This window comes from Manihot esculenta, chromosome 13 (genome assembly GCF_001659605.2).
Source record: "Manihot esculenta cultivar AM560-2 chromosome 13, M.esculenta_v8, whole genome shotgun sequence".
NCBI lineage: Eukaryota > Viridiplantae > Streptophyta > Magnoliopsida > Malpighiales > Euphorbiaceae > Manihot > Manihot esculenta.
This window is the reverse complement of record NC_035173.2, coordinates 8375717-8392682: the sequence shown is the minus strand read 5'-3', so window position 1 is coordinate 8392682 and position 16966 is coordinate 8375717. Positions and strand designations below refer to the sequence as shown.

General features: G+C 40.8%; 1 protein-coding gene across 1 annotated transcript; it reads left to right on the top strand.

The window, feature by feature from the left end:
- Positions 1 to 13530: 13530 nt before the first annotated feature.
- Positions 13531 to 15327, top strand: LOC110629426 (clathrin coat assembly protein AP180). Its single transcript, XM_021776391.1, has one exon. It carries the CDS (start codon positions 13531 to 13533, stop codon positions 15325 to 15327), a length of 1797 nt encoding a protein of 598 aa, XP_021632083.1.
- Positions 15328 to 16966: the final 1639 nt, after the last annotated feature.

Here is a 16966-nt window from a genome sequence, read left to right as displayed (position 1 = left end):
TCACAAAACATACACATCAGAACATTCAAAAGTGAGCATACCTGGCACCACCATGTTCGATGTGTCTGCCTCTTGCTGAGCTTGGGTGAAGATCCGAGCTGAAGCTGACGGACCTTCTCCATGGGAACCTGAAGAATGAGGGACTGACCCTCTTCCTCTGCCTCGACCACTAACCTGAACTATGGCTGGAGCTACTGGCTGAGCTGATCTACCTGAAACTGCTTGCTGGGACAGAGCCAACCTGGGCGCAGTAGGACACTCACGCGCTATGTGCCCCTCCTGTCTGCACCTGAAACAAGCTGTAGTCCCCGCCAGACAGACTCCCTTGTGCGGCCTTCCGCACCTCAAGCATCTTGAACTGCCTGAGCCAGAGCTTGAGCCACCAAAACCCAAACTAGCCTTCAAATTCTGCCAAAACTTCTTCTGCGACTTCCTGAGACCTCTCTTCCATTTCTTACCTCTCGTGGCAGCTGTACTCAGAGTGGAGGGATCAATCCCTCCTGAACCTGAAATCCTAGAATCCTGAGTCTGAGCATCCTCCTGAGAATCTCCCATACCTTCTTCAGGTACTCTGACTCCCATACTGACATCCCTTCTCTGAACATCTGACTCTACTTCCCTCATACTAGCTGACATCCTTCTTGGAGCCATCGCTTCTCTGCTTGCATCAAAAGACCTTCCAGGGTCCCTTGATGTTTCCCATCTGCTAACTCCCCAAGACTGCGCTCTTGGCAGAGCAGGGGGAAAGGTGTCCATACCTTCCCTCTCAGATGGAACTCCAGTCGATTCCACAGATCGACGAGCACCTCGCATTCTGGCTCCTCTGAAGAACAACACACAAGCATACAATCCATCATTAGCATCATACGGTTCATATGAAAACACATGAACCCACACATACATAGCATATCATACATAACATTAATGCACATGCATAAATCATGGCATATCACATCATCATAGCAAGACAGGACTCGACATCCTATCCTAGTGGACATGCTCTTACTCTTAATCTTTCTTAATGTGCTTGCCCTACTAACACAACCTCTATGACAACCTCTTTCCGATGTGAGATATCTCAAATCCCTGAGCACATCGCTCAACACATCGTACTCTTGAGGCCCTAAGCTCTGATACCATTCTGTAACGACCCGGAAACCGATACCCCTCTGTAACGGCCCGAACCGCCACCGGCACTAGGATCCAGATCGGCTTAAGGCCGCCGGGACCCGTAGCAAGCCAAACATACATACTATTACCTGGTCAAATCCCATACATGATTAAAACTTAAACATAAAACGTGAAACTGAACATACACCAAGCTTGACCTGCATGCTACCTCATAACTGAAAACATAAACTTCCCCATGCTAGAGCCCTCATCAAATGCTCTAGCTGGGTCAACATTACATACATCAAGCCTGGTTCTCAACTTAACATAAAAAAAACATAAACATAACCATGCGATAGCAGGGATTAACCAGACTATAGGGCCAAGCACAACTAATCCATAAACATAAACTTTACTTAACATTACATTACATCTCATTAACTTATAATACATGTCCACTCTAACGTACTAAACATAAACATAAACTAAGCTATTACATGCATACTTCACTTAGCCTTGACTTTACCCTGAAAACTTCTGAACTCAACTTCAGACCTGCAAAACTGGGGTTAGGGGAAAGGGGTGAGCTAAAAAGCCCAGTGAGTAGAAACAGAGAAAACAGTTCATTAATTATGATTTTATCTTACTAAAAACATTTGCTTTAATTCCTCCATTTTTAGGTATATTATTATTCATTTAACTTCTTCTTTCTTTTTCTTATTCATGCTTTCATGAAATGCGTCATAACACAGAGAAATCACATAATCTTGTCCGTCTCGGGGCTTATGCAAGATGTATTCCCCACGGACCCTGGTTTCTGAGAGTCTGACTTTTTGCATGCATCTTTCCTCTCAGAGGATGGACATGACATCAAAAATCCCTCTGTCGGTGCCCGGCTCCCCCATAGGAGCTCACAAAGGCCTGTAACATACATGACATGGTGTCTGGTCCACAGAGAGCTCACATGGACTTTCCTACAGGTACTTGTCCGGCTCTCAAAGGACTAAGACAAGACTCGTGACAGATATGGGCTATTGAAGTCTCCTCGGTCCACCCTACCTCAACATCAACATGAAATAATGCAATGCAACATATTCGTGAACTAGTGCAATCAACCTACTATACATAATCATGATGCATGCTCATGCTTTAGGCATTAGATTTTGTGCATAAAAGATTAAGTTTAGTTCTACTCACCTCTGGCCGACGCTGACTGACTCGGCAACAGCTAGCACTACTGGCCTCCTCGGTCTCTCGGGTCCGATCCTACACAGGTGGACTCGAATGAGGTGCCAAACATACTCTAACAACTCATAAACAACTGCCCAAAAACCCTTCTAAAACATCACTTAAACATGCATGGAAAACACCCAAGAAACGGCTGGACAGGGCACTTTCGGCGGCACCTTCGGCGGCCGAAAGTCCCTTCCAGAGACGAAACTCGGGTAGGTTCGGCGGCAGGTTCGGCGGCCGAAACCCTAGGACAGAAACGAAAGTCCCTCCTTCGGGGGCACATTCGGCAGCCTAAAGACTGCCTCCCATGCAGGTTCGGCGGCCGAAACTCCTTTCGGCGGCCGAACCTGGTCCCCTCTGGACGACAGGTCCGATTCTGCCAAGCCAAAAACCAAACTCAAATATACCAAAATCCTCTCATACTCTCTCCCAATCATGCATACTCACTCCCACATGCATAAAGGAGCATAAACTAACATAAACTCCTCAACACAAACATCACATAACATACATTGGGTATAAAACCCACATAAACCTAAACATGCCATTCTACCCATTCAAAACTCCAATAAACTTACTTAAAACTCATTAAAACATAAAAGGAAGCATAGATCTACACTTACCTCTTGAAGATCGAGGGTTGCGTGATCTCTAACTCGGAGGTATGGAGAATCCAAGCTCCAAAAGCTCCAAGCTCCCAAAACTCCTTTTAAGCTTTAAATCTTCAAACACAAGGGTAGAAATCATGAAAAACTTGAGAGATGGGTAGAGAAAACACGAAAACGACCAAAGGAAGGCATAAACTCACCTGAGCTCGAGAATGGGGAGAAAACTCACCCATTTCCGATCTGAGGGCCCTTTATAGGTGGCCTGGTCGAAGACCTTCGGCAGCCTAACGTGCCCCCTAAACTCATGCATGTTCGGCGGCCGAACTTGACTTTCGGCGGCCGAACCTTGGCTCGTTCAAACAAGACTTTCGGAGGCCAAAGGCGCTCCCGAAGCCTTCCCATGTTCGGCGGCCGAACTTCACTTTCGGCGGCCGAACCTGGCAATTGCCTCCTTGGTCTTTTTCCTTTCAAAACTCAATTCTCTTTCAATTAAAACCATTGAAATCCTTATAAAAACATTTAGAAAATACATTTTACCCCTTCTAGAGAGATCCAACACCCTAGAGTCCGCCGGAGGGCAGGAATTCCGATGCCGGATTCTAGCCGGGTATTACATTCGACATCCGAGATTCCACTGAACGGTAGGAATTCCGATACCGGAGTCTAGCCGGGTATTACATTCTCCCCCCCTTAAGAACATTCGTCCCCAAATGTTCACCAAACAAACATAGCATGGCATAAAATATAAACATTCATACAAAGCACATAAAAACTCACCTTAGAAGAGATGAGGATATTGCCGGAACATAGACTCCCGTGTCTCCCAGGTACACTCTTCGATGTTGTGGTGATTCCAAAGGACTTTCACCATCGGGATTTCCTTGTTCCTTAGCTTTCTGATATGGGTGTCTAGGATCCGTACTGGCTGTTCAACATAGGTGAGATCCTCTTGGATCTTCACATCAGGCTCACTAAGAACCTTGCCCGGATCTGACACGAATTTCCTCAATATAGAAACATGGAAAACCGGATGGATTCTTTCCATTGAAGCAGGTAAGTCTAGTTTGTACGATACATTCCCAACCTTTTGTAAGACTTCAAAGGGTCCAATGTACCGTGGAGCTAGCTTACCTTTCTTCCTGAACCGAATCACCCCTTTCATTGGAGACACTTTGAGCAATACCAAATCCCCCTCCTGGAACTCAACTTGCCTTCTACGGATGTCTGCATAACTCTTCTGTCTGCTTGCAGCAGTCTTGATCCTTTCTCTGATTATGGGCACCACTCTGCTGGTGATCTCTACTAGCTCAGGCCCTGCCAAGACCTTTTCTCCCACTTCTTCCCAACAGACAGGTGACCTACACTTCCTTCCATACAAAGCTTCATATGGGGCCATCCCTATGCTAGCATGATGGCTGTTATTGTAGGCAAACTCTACTAAAGGTAGATGCTGCCTCCAAGAATCGCTAAAATCCAGCACACACATTCTGAGCATATCCTCTATTGTCTGGATGGTCCTCTCTGATTGTCCGTCCGTCTGTGGATGGAAAGCAGTGCTAAAATCCAACCTGGTACCCATAGCGTTCTGCAAACTCCGCCAAAGCCTGGAGGTGAACTGGGGCCTTCGATCAGACACTATTGAAACAGGAACTCCATGCAACCTGACAACCTCATCAACATACACCTACGCTAACTTGTCCACAGAATAGCCACTCCTGACAGGGATGAAGTGAGCATATTTGGTGAGTCTGTCCACAATCACCCATATGGAGTCCAATCTGTTGGACGCCGCCGGTAACCCCACCACGAAGTCCATAGCTATATTCTCCCATTTTCACTCTGGTATAGGTAGTGGGTTAAGCATTCCAGCCGGCTTCTGATGTTCTAGCTTCACCCTCTGACATACTTCACAGGCTGACACAAACTGTGCCACTTCTCTTTTCATAGCTGGCCACCAATAAACCTTCTTCAGATCTTGATACATCTTGGTGGCTCCAGGGTGAACACTGTATCTGGCATTATGAGCCTCTCTCATAATGTCTCCCTTCAGCCCTACGTCATTTGGTACACACAATCTGTTTCCATAGCGGAGGATCCCCTTACTGTCAAATCTGAACTCACTATCCTTGCCCGACTGAACAGTCCTGGCAATCTTCACTAACTATGGGTCCTCATGCTGTTTCTGAGCCACCTGCTCCAGAAACACGGGTGCCACTCTCATCTGGGCAACTAAAGCACCTGTACCAGACAACTCCAACTGTAGACCTTCATTCATGAGCTCGAAGAACTCCCTCACTACTGGCCTCCTCTCTGCTGAAATATAGGACAAACTGCCAAGTGATTTCCGGCTTAAGGCGTCTGCCACAACATTTGCCTTACCCGAATGCTGCAGGCTTTTATGATCTGTGAAGATCTCACATTTTACCCCATAAAGGTAACGCCTCCACATCTTGAGTGCAAAGATTACCGCTGCCATCTCCAGGTCGTGTGTAGGGTAATTCAACTCGTGCTTCTTCAGCTGCCTAGAAGCATAAGCAATTACCCTTTCATTCTGCATTAGCACACAACCCAGTCCCACACGGGACGCATCGTAAAAGACTGTGAAGTCCTCATTACAAGATGGCAGAGCTAACACTGGTGCTGAAGTCAATCTCTTCTTTAGCTCCTCAAAGCTCTCTTCACACTGGTCGGTCCACACGAACCTCTGGTTCTTCTTAGTCAATCTGGTCATGGGAGCTGCAATCTTAGAGAAGTCCTGAACGAACCTCCTGTAGTAACCTGCTAAACCCAAGAAACTCTTGATCTCTGCCACCGTAGTGGGTCTAGGCCAGTTAGCTACAGCTTCCACTTTCTTGGGGTCTACCTCGATTCCATTTTTTGACACCACATGCCCCAAGAAGGAGATGCTCCTCAGCCAGAACTCACACTTGGAGAACTTGGCATACAAGCCATGTTCCCTCAAGGTTTGCAGAACTAACCTCAGATGATGGGCATGCTCCTCTGCATTCCTGGAGTACACTAAGATATTATCTATGAAGACAATAACAAAGTGATCCAGATACTGGCTAAACACTCTGTTCATGAGATCCATGAATGCTGCAGGGGCGTTGGTTAACCCGAACGGCATCACAAAGAACTCATAGTGCCCATATCTGGTCCTGAATGCTGTTTTCGGCACATCCTCTTCTCTTATCCTTAGCTGATGGTACCCCGATCTCAGATCTATTTTGGAGAAACAACCTGCTCCGGTTAGCTGGTCAAATAGATTGTCGATCCTTGGCAACGCGTACTTATTCTTGGTAGTGACCTTGTTCAACTGCCTGTAGTCGATACAAAGTCTGAGGGATCCATCCTTTTTTTCACAAATAGCACTGGAGCACCCCAAGGTGAGGTACTCGGTCGAATGAATCCTCTATCTACCAACTCTTGCAACTGCTCCTTAAGCTCCTTCAATTCTGCTGGTGCCATCCTGTAGGGAGGAATAGAGATCGGTCTGGTTTCAGGCATCAATTCAATTTCAAACTCTATCTCCCTAGCAGGTGGTAAACCTGGCAGCTCGTCTAGGAAAACGTCTAAGAACTCTCTGACCGCTGGCACTGAGACGGGCTCTCTGACATGACTATCCAGCTCTCTCATATGAGCTAAAAAACCCTGACAACCTCTCCTGAGCAGCCTACGAGCCTGTAGGGCTGATATCAAACCTCGAGGTGTACTCCCCCTGTCTCCTCTGAAGACGACCTCTGACCCATCCTGACATCTGAACTTGACTACCTTGTCTCTGCAGTCCAAGGTAGCACCATGGGTAGATAGCCAATCCATCCCTAGAATGACGTCAAAATCTGTCAAATCTAGAACCACAAGGTCGGCAGACAGGCATCTTCCCTCCACAAAAACTGGACTACACTGGCAGACTGACTCTACCACTGACGGGTCACACTTGGGTCCACTGACCCATAGGGGACACTCTAACCCAGAGACCATCAATCCCAACCTCTCGACGGCCCTCGGAGCAATGAAAGAATGAGATGCACCAGGGTCCAATAACGCATACACATCAGAACAACCAATGATGAGATTACCTGACACCACTGTGTTCAATGCATTTGCCTCCTGCTAAGTCATGGTGAAGATCCGTGCTGGAGCTGACGGACCCTCACCCCTGAAACCCGCTGAAGAAGAGGTTGCCCCTCTCCTTCGACCTCTGCCACTAGCCTGAGTTGCGGCTGGAGCTGCTGGCTGAGCCACACTACCAGAAGCTGTCTGCTGAGACTGTGCTATAAAAGCTGCTCTAGGACACTCCCGAGCCATGTGTCCCTCCTGCCCACACCTGAAGCAGGCTGCCGTCGCAACTAGACATACACCCTTGTGTGGCTTCCCACACTTCTTGCATACTGCATTATCTGCACCTGAGCTCGAGCCACCTCTTAATCCCAGACCTGACTTGATCTTGCTCTAGAACTTGTTCTTCTTTGGCTTCCTGGTGGTGTTGCCCCACCTCTTATTGCCTGAACTCAGAGAAGAAGGGTCTAACTTTCCCCCACCTGGAGTCTTGGAACCAGAAGGTTATGCCACTGACTGCTTGACTTTCCCTTCGATTATAGCACTAGCCTCCATCCTCCGAGCCATATCCACTATGGCATGGAAACTCTCCCTCTCTGCTGACTGAATCAAGGAGGAATACCTGGAATGGAGCTTCATGATATACCTCCTTGACTTCTTCTGATCTGTGTCTAGATTCTGCCCAGCAAATGGCAACAGCTCCAAGAATCTGTCTGTATACTCATCCACACTCATCTCATTCGTCTGCCTCAGCTGCTCGAACTCAATCATCTTCAATTCTCTTGAACTATCAGGGAAAGCCCATCCTGCAAACTCATTTGCAAACTCCTCCCATGATAGGCTGTCCAACCTCGGGTTCACATAGTTCTTAAACCACTCTCGGGCCTTCTTGCATTTTAGTATGAACCCAACCATCTGAATGGCTCTACTGTCATCAGCTCCTATCTCATCTGTAATTGTCTTGACTCTCTCAAGGTATACAAACGGGTCATCACCGGTTTCAAACTGGGGAGCACCCAGCTTCATGTAATCGGTCATCTTGACCTTGCTCCCCCCAGATGAGCTAGGTTTAGGCATTTGGGTTTCTGGGACAGTAGGGGCTGCTGGTAGTGGAGGAGGTGCAGCATCCCCCGGGGTAGGGTTTGCTATACCTAGATGGTAGGGTGGGGGTGGATACATAGGGTACTGTGGGTACTGTGGATAAAAAGGTGGGTATGGCATCTGAGAGTGATAAGGGTTAAAACTGGGGTAATCCGATGTACCTCCCATCGAATACCCGGGATTATGTGAAAAGGGTGGGTAGTAAGGTGGCTGAATAAATCCCGAGGCCTGAGTGCCTCCTTGGGACTCTCTCATTCCCTCTTCCGACATACTTACTCCTAGACTGCCATCCCTCCTCTGATCCACATCCATCTGATCCCCCACATCCTCTAACATATCCCCCTGTACTGTTCCCCTCACTGATCTGCTTTTACCCAGATCCAAAGACCTTCTAGGGTCTCTTGCTGCTCTTTCTCTGCTGGACCTACTTGACATTGCCCTAGGCAATGCAGGAGGACGGGCATCAGTCCCCTCGTCCTGGGGTGGTACTCCAGTCAATTGTGCCGATCGACGAGTTCCTCTCATCCTGTTTTCTGAAAAACAGCATACATCACATAGAACATTAGCATCAAATGGTTCATGTGCTAACATATGAACCCGCATCACATACATCACATATCAAAGCATATCATTAATGCACATGCATAAAATCATGGCATTTCACATTATCATTCAAGATAGGACTCTTCATCCTATCCTAGTGGACATGATTTTCCTATTGTGCTTGACCTTCTAGAACATCTATGAGCCCGACACTCTAGGTCCGACCATATGAACCTAGGGCTCTGATACCAATCTGTAACGACCCGAAAATCGGACCGCTACCGGCGCTAGGATCCAGATCGGCATAAGGCCGCCGGGACCTGTAGCAAGCCTAACATTCATCCTGTAAACCTGTTTAATCCCATACATGATCAACAACATACATAAAATTTTGAACTTTTCCTTGCATTCATTCATCCTTTCATTCATTCACCAACTCAACCTGTGCATGCACTATACATAAACAAAATCATAAACATTAACCCCTCTTTGGAGTCTCATCAATGCCCCAATGGGTGACATAACGTGCATTGAATTTGGTTACATAAGCATCATTAAACATTAAGATCATATACTAGAAAGGGATTGACATAATACTATGGTCAAGCACAACTCTAAACTCCCATAAGCAACATTACATCACATTACAATACTTTACTTATACATTACATCATATTCATATTCATGTCCACATCTAACTATTACAAACAACCTGATTCTACTCCTGCTGACCTCCTGGTCTACCCTGTACCTGCAAATCTGGGGGTTAAGGGAGAGGGGTGAGCTATAAAGTCTAGTGAGTAGAATAGATAAACATTCAATCTAAATTTCATGCTTTCATGAGATGCAACACGTCACAAACAAATCACATCAAGGATGGTATTGTCACCAATAGTCCTCTACATTCCAAGGTGTCGGGACGTAGAATGGGTCAACCGGTCTTTCTCTTAAACATATCATATCATAACATTCCAACGTGCCGGGACGTAGAATGGGTCAACCGGACTTCCATACCATATCATACCGTATCATATTACATCGTATCATATTGAGGACTAAGGATTATCCAACATCCATCCACATCATCATCAAGTTATGCAATGCAACATATTCGTGAATTCTAATGCAAACAACCTAGAATATCACATGGCATTCGTGATGCATGAACATGCTCAAATCTATATTTATTTGCTTTAAAACATAAGTGTTTATTTCACTCATCTCTGGCTGAAGCTCTACTGACTCTGAAGCGACTGACTCACTGCTGGGGTCCCCGGTTCCTCGGGTCCGAACCTACACAGGTGGACTCAAATGAGGGACCAAACATTCATGAACATGACTCTAAAATACTCCCCAAAAACCCCCTAAAGCACCTTAAAACAATCATAAAAATCATGCAAAGGAGGGCTGCATAGGGCACTTTCGACGGCAGGTTCGGCGGCCGAAAGTCCCTCCAGAGCCGAAAGTCATGCAGGTTCGGCGGCACCTTCGGCGGCCGAAAGTGCCCTCCAGAGACGAAAATCCATTTTCGGGGGCAGACTTCGGCAGCCGAAAGGCTTGCCTCATAGACAGGTTCGGCGGCCGAAAATCCTTTCGGCTGCCGAACCTAGTTTCTCCCAAAAGGGCAGAAACTCGGCTCTTATGCACATTTGCCTCCTAAAACCTCCAATCAAGCATCCAACTCTCACAAATCATGCATAGACACTTGCATCAACACAGAGGGGTCTCAAACTATCCTAAACCCCAACTCAAACACATCAAACATGCATAACCAACACACATTGTCCATATAATCACATAAAACCTAACAAAGTTCAACTAACCTAAACATGTATTTCTACCCCATAGATCAACTTAAAACTTGTTTAAAACATACAATGAGCTCAAGATCGGCTTTTACCTCTTGAAGATCGAGAGAGAGAGACGACCTAAACTTGGAAACCAAGGGAAAAGAGCTCCTGAGTCTTCCAAGCCTTAAAACTTGCTCTTTGCTCAAAAATCTTCAAAACAAAGTAAAAACTCATGAAAATCATGAAAGATTTGAAGAAAAGGACTCAAAATCGGCGAGGGACGGCGGAGAACTCACCTTGGCCGAAAATGGGTAGAAAAGCTCGCCCATTCGGACAAGGGGACCCTTTTATAGGTGGCTGGCCAGGCCACTTTCGGGGGCCTAACGTGCCTCCGCATGCATGCCATGTTCGGCGGCCGAACATAAGGTTCGGCGGTCGAACCTGGACTTTCCTCACTTATGCCTTCGGGGGCCTAAAGCACTCCCGAAGTGCAAGCATGTTCGGAGCCGAACTTGAGGTTCGGCGGCCGAACCTGAGTCTTCCTCTCAAGACTATTTTCATTCAAAACTTAATTTCTTTCTTGTTTAAACCCATGAAATACATTAAAACATTTTATAAAAATATGATTTTACCCTTCTAGAGGTTTCCGACATCCGAGATTCCACCGGACGGTAGGAATTCCGATACCGGAGTCTAGCCGGGTATTACACAATATACGTGTAAATTAATTAGAAAACGTCGCTAGTTAACCCTAGTCAATAAATAACCCAAAGAACATCTATTGGATTTAATTTATCAACCGTCTTAAGAATTAGAGAGACTATATTCTAATCAACAAATCAAATTGCATGGTGAGTTTAAGCTAAATCATGCAATTCCTTAGTGGGTTACAATTACCTATTATTGAATAACTCAAGCAATTACGGACTTCAAGCATCCAAACTAACAATACATTATCTTGAAAATATGAACAACGGGTCATATTAATCAATCAACAAAGTAATAATAATAATAAGAAGAACTCAAATTGCATAAATATTAAAAGAATAAAAATGAACAATAATGTTTAGATCACATAATCCATGAAGAAGCTAAAATTTCAACTTATCTCCAACTAAAACTAAAGAAATTAGCCATACATGATTGAAAGAAAATACAAGAAGAAAGAAAAGAATTCGGCAGAAGAGAAGATGTTCTGCTGCTGTCAAAAAGTGTGGTATTGGTTGAACCCTAGCAGAATCCTCATTCATCTTTCCTAAAGAGCCTTAATTTGAATATTTTTAATGAAATAACTCTTTTGATTTGTTTCTTAAGAGGGGTGGAGATTATTGATCTTTGAAAGAGATCTCGCCACACATTTTAGACTGAATCACGTGAGATCGTGCATTTTTAAATGAGTAGATCTGATTTTCTTTTATTTTGCTACATCTGAACTACTTTGGTTACGGTGGCTATTAATTGATATGGGGTCACTCACTCTTTTGCCACCATGCTTCATTGTGACAATAGAAGTGTCATGCAAATTTCTCATAATGATGTCTTTCATGAGCGTGCCAAACACATCGAAATTGATTGTCATTTGGTACGTCATCATGTTGCTCACGGCACCATATGTTTGATTCTTGTCTCATCTGCTAGCCAAACTAAGGATATTTTCACCAAACCGCATCTTCCAGCTCGCTTCCAAAATCTCTTATGCAAACTCAAGTTGGCACCTGCGCTACCACCTTTGAGTTTGAGAGGGGTATTAGCATGATTATAGGAAATCAATCTTTGCATGATTATAAGAGATTTGTTTAGTATAATTATAGCCATTATTATTCTTATCATAATTAGCTCATACTATTCTCTATATATATATAGATGTAATATCTCAGTAAAATATATACAATAGAAATACACAATTTTCTCATTATTATCTATATTCTTTCTGCTAATAATATTTATTTATTTTCATTGATTTTTATTTATTTAATCTTTTAATTATTAATTGCTAAAAAATTAAAATATTTAAAATAATAAAATAATTTTAAATTTCAACCTTAATATGCAATATAATAATAAAACTTATATTTTCAGTCGAAAATAATTTTCATTTTTTTATAAAAAAAAAATAATTTGGCACCATATTATCAACAAAATGATTTTTCTTATTTTATTAATTTACAATAAATTTTCAAAATTATAATAATAGTTTAAATTGAATCTAAATAAGTTTTGAATCTATTTTTCTACTTAATTTAAAATAGTTAAATAGTTATTGAATTAGTTATTTTATATATATATATATATATATATATATATATATGGGCCTAATTATGAAAATAAGTTAAAAACTTTTTATGCTTTGATAATTTAATTTAAAATTTTAAATCTTATAACAATTAGTCAAATTTTCAGAGCTTATTAACATGTTCATCCACTTTTTGATAATCAAATCCTAAACTTTATATTTCATTGATAATCACCATTGGCAATCCAACTTTATGACATTAATTATTTTTTTTATAATTTTATTTCATAGAGTCAGTGGAGAGAGAGAGAGAGAAAATCTATCCAATTTGACTAAAAAAAGTTAACTAGACTATTCTCGATTGGCAGTATTAAAATATAAATATGATAATTTCAAAAAAAAAATAAATATATGATCTTTTAAGTTGCAGGAAAACCATAAATTAATAAAAAAAATAATTTAACATTATTCAATGCATCTTAAATGGGTGGTTGGAGGACTTGAACAAGTTCAAGATCTGGTGGCTAATTTTAGGGTTTTCAGTCACAAATTACGCAGCAAACAAGCAAGTGATTTTCAAAATAAGCCAAATCTTACATAATGACCAAGTCAGTTAGAATGGCGAGGCTTTCGTGTATTCTAGGCAGAGAGAAGCTCAAGGCCTCCCCTGTTTAAGCTTCATCACCAATTCCAAACTAATTCTTCCCATCCACTCCTTTTATTTTTAGAATTCTCCAAGCCCAAAACGTAAAAAAAATAAAAAGTGCCCAAGAAAAGAAGATAGAATTTATTAAACTTCCAACTTACAAAGGGTCAAGGACAGAACTCATTGTGAAGAATTCAGATATTGAACATGCCAAGCAAGTTGAGGAAAGCAATTGGAGCTGTGAAAGATCAAACCAGCATTAGCCTTGCCAAAGTTTACACCAATAACACATCAAGATCCAATCTTGAAGTTGTGATTCTTAAAGCTACAAGACATGATGAAGCTCCCATTGATGATCGTTACGTTAAAGAACTTCTCAATCTTATATCTTCAAGCAAAGTGTATGCAGCTTCTTGTGCACAAGCCATTGGCAAAAGGATTGGCAAAACTAGGAATTGGATCGTTGCCCTTAAATCCCTTATGCTTGTTTTGCGAATTTTCCAGGATGGTGATCCTTATTTTCCTAGAGAAGTCCTCCATGCAATGAAACGGGGTGCTAGGATTTTAAACCTTTCTACTTTTCGAGATGACTCCAATTCAAGCCCTTGGGATTATACAGCATTTGTCAGGACTTTTGCTCTTTATCTTGACGAGCGTTTAGATTGTTTTGTAACTGGGAAGCTTCAGAGAAGATTCACCAACAGAGAGAAGAGAAATGGCCACCATGGAAACCGAAGTGGAACTGATCCCATTTGTGAAATGAAGCCTGCGTTTTTGCTTGATAAGATCTCTTTTTGGCAAAAATTGCTTGATAGAGCTATGGCCACTAGGCCAACAGGTGCAGCCAAGACAAACAAGTTGGTGCAAAGTTCTTTGTACGCTGTCGTACAAGAGAGTTTCGATCTCTATAGAGATATTTCTGATGGGCTTGCTCTTCTTTTGGATAGTTTCTTTCATTTACAATATCAATCTTGTGTCAGTGCTTTTGAATCTTGTGTCAAGGCTTCAAAACAATTCGATGAGCTTTGCTCTTTCTATGATTTGTGTAAAAGTATTGGAGTTGGCAGAACTTCTGAGTATCCAAGTGTTCAGAAGATATCAGAAGAGCTTATAGAAACATTGCAAGAGTTTCTGAAAGATCAAGCTTCATTCCCTACACATATTCGATCAACTTCTCCTAATTTGCTTCTTCCTGCACCACCAGCCAAGGAACCATCTTCAAGCTCTGAGAGATCTGAAGCTTGTGATCAATATTATTCTGAGAGAGATTTTGATTTTGGGTCGCAGTGCAACTCAATGGAGGATCTTACGGGAACTAGCCCATGCCCCTCCATGGATCAGACTGAAGATCTCAACAGTGGGACTGATTCTGAATCAATTCAATCACTGCCCACAGGAAGCGCTGATAATAGCTGCTTAGATTTGGTTTCGTTGGGGGACTGGCCAGCTTCAGAAGATCAAAAGCAAGAACAAGAACAACAAACTTGTTGGGAAATTGTTTTAGCAGAGACAGCAAGCCAACCAAAAGCAAATTCAAGCCCTGCACAGTTGTTCTTCGATCAAGATTCGACAGATTTAGCTAATGGATTTGAGAGTCTATTTGGGAATAATTTATCAGGTCAAACTTCACAGCCAGAATCTGCAATTCTCAATAATTTCTTCGATCTAGCTTCAGTGCCAGAGAACCATTACAATCCATTTCTACAAGATATTATTGAGTTTCCAGCAATTCCGACAACCCCTAATAAAGACCAACTAGTGTTCCCAATCGACGATGTGTTTCCGGCAGCTTCTCCAACATTTACGGCAAATCCAACGTTTAGTGCAACAAATCCTGATGGGGCACTGCCATTTGCCAACGAAGATGACCCATTTGGGCCTTACCCTACGACAATGGCTGATACACATGAATCTAAAGGTTGCATGGATCAGCAGATGCTGTTGCATGAGCAGCAACTGTGGCTTCAGCACCAGGACAAGATCATAGCCAGGAACATGGCTTAAGTTTACTTTTCTTATTTTTTTTTTTTTTGAAATCAAATTTAAAGCATCAGAATCTGTACATTACATCATTATCTAGTTATGATTTAGTTAAAGGAAACTCTGTTTTCTTCGTAACGAGCAAAAGTAAAATGTACATAATTTGAAAACTGGATATTTATAAGAGATGTGTGGCTTATTAATTAAGGGGCAAAATTAATAAAGTCACAATTAATTCTGTTTCCTTTGTCCTTAACTATAAGGTGGATTCTCTGACTTGTTTTCGGTTTTCTTGGCTTGAGAATGGCAACATGAATATGTTGATCATAAAAAGAAGCCAAAGTTAAAACGGGAAATTCTTTTATAAACCCGTTTTAATAGGAATCCAAAATAAAGTAAGTAGTTTTATTTAATTTTTGAGTTAAAAAGACCAAAATAAATTCATCATTTTTCTATTTTTACAATTGCATTCTATTCTTTTATAGTTCACCGATTAAACTCCACACTTTTATCCTTGTTTCAATTACACTTTAATGTTAAATTTTTCGTTAAAAACTAACGGAATTGTCACGTCATCTCACATATCATTCGTACGTCACTCTCTCATATCAGCAAAATTCAGGTATAATTGATTATAATTTAAAAGATTAGAGTTTAATTAGTAAATTTTTAAAGTTTAGAGTGTAATTGTAAATTTTTTTTAAAGGTTAGAGTTTTTTCGATCATTTCTCTTAAAATTAAAATTTATAATATTAAAAAAAGAATTTATATTATTATTACTATTATTATAAATTTCTTAATTTTATCAATAATTTAATATATTAATTTATTTTAATTTAATCCACATTTTAATTTTTTAATCCATATTAATTATCATTGTAGTTAAAAAAAATGTATGTTCAAAGCATATATTAATTGTATTTCATAATGTGAAATATAAAATTGATTATATTTCACATAATTTACTTTTATAATATAATATAATAAAATATTTTAATGTATTTTTAAAATTATATTTTTTATATTTTTTTAAATTACAATAATCATTAATATGGCTTAATTCAAAATTAAATTAAAATAAAATTGATGTACTAAATTATTTAATAAAACTAAAAAATTTTAATAATATTATAAATTATTTTTTAATATTATCAATTTTAATTTTAGAAGAAATGATAAAAAAAAATTCTATTTTTAAAAAAATTTATAATTTCATTTTAAATTTTAAAAATTTATCAATTAAATCTTGACTCTTTAATTGTAATCAATTGTGTTCTAAACTTCGTCACATGACGTAGCAATTTAGTTAATTTTTAATGAAAAATTTAATATGAGGGTGTAAGTGGAATATATATAAAAGTATAGAATTTAATTGACTACCTATAAAAAATAGAATCCAACTATAAAAATAGGAAAATAGGAAAATGATGATTTTTTTTTATCATTAATTCTTAATTTTTTTTATTAAGGAACTTATTTATTTACTTTTTGGGTCTATGGTGGATTAAACGACCATAACTTTTTCTCCTTATTCCTAATGGATTCATCAATTATTTTTTATTTTCTTTTATTATTTGTTGGGTGATCCTGTTATAGAAACTAAGCAATCAATTAAATATCAAAAAAATTCAAAATTCAAAATTCCCTTGTACCTTGCTTTGAC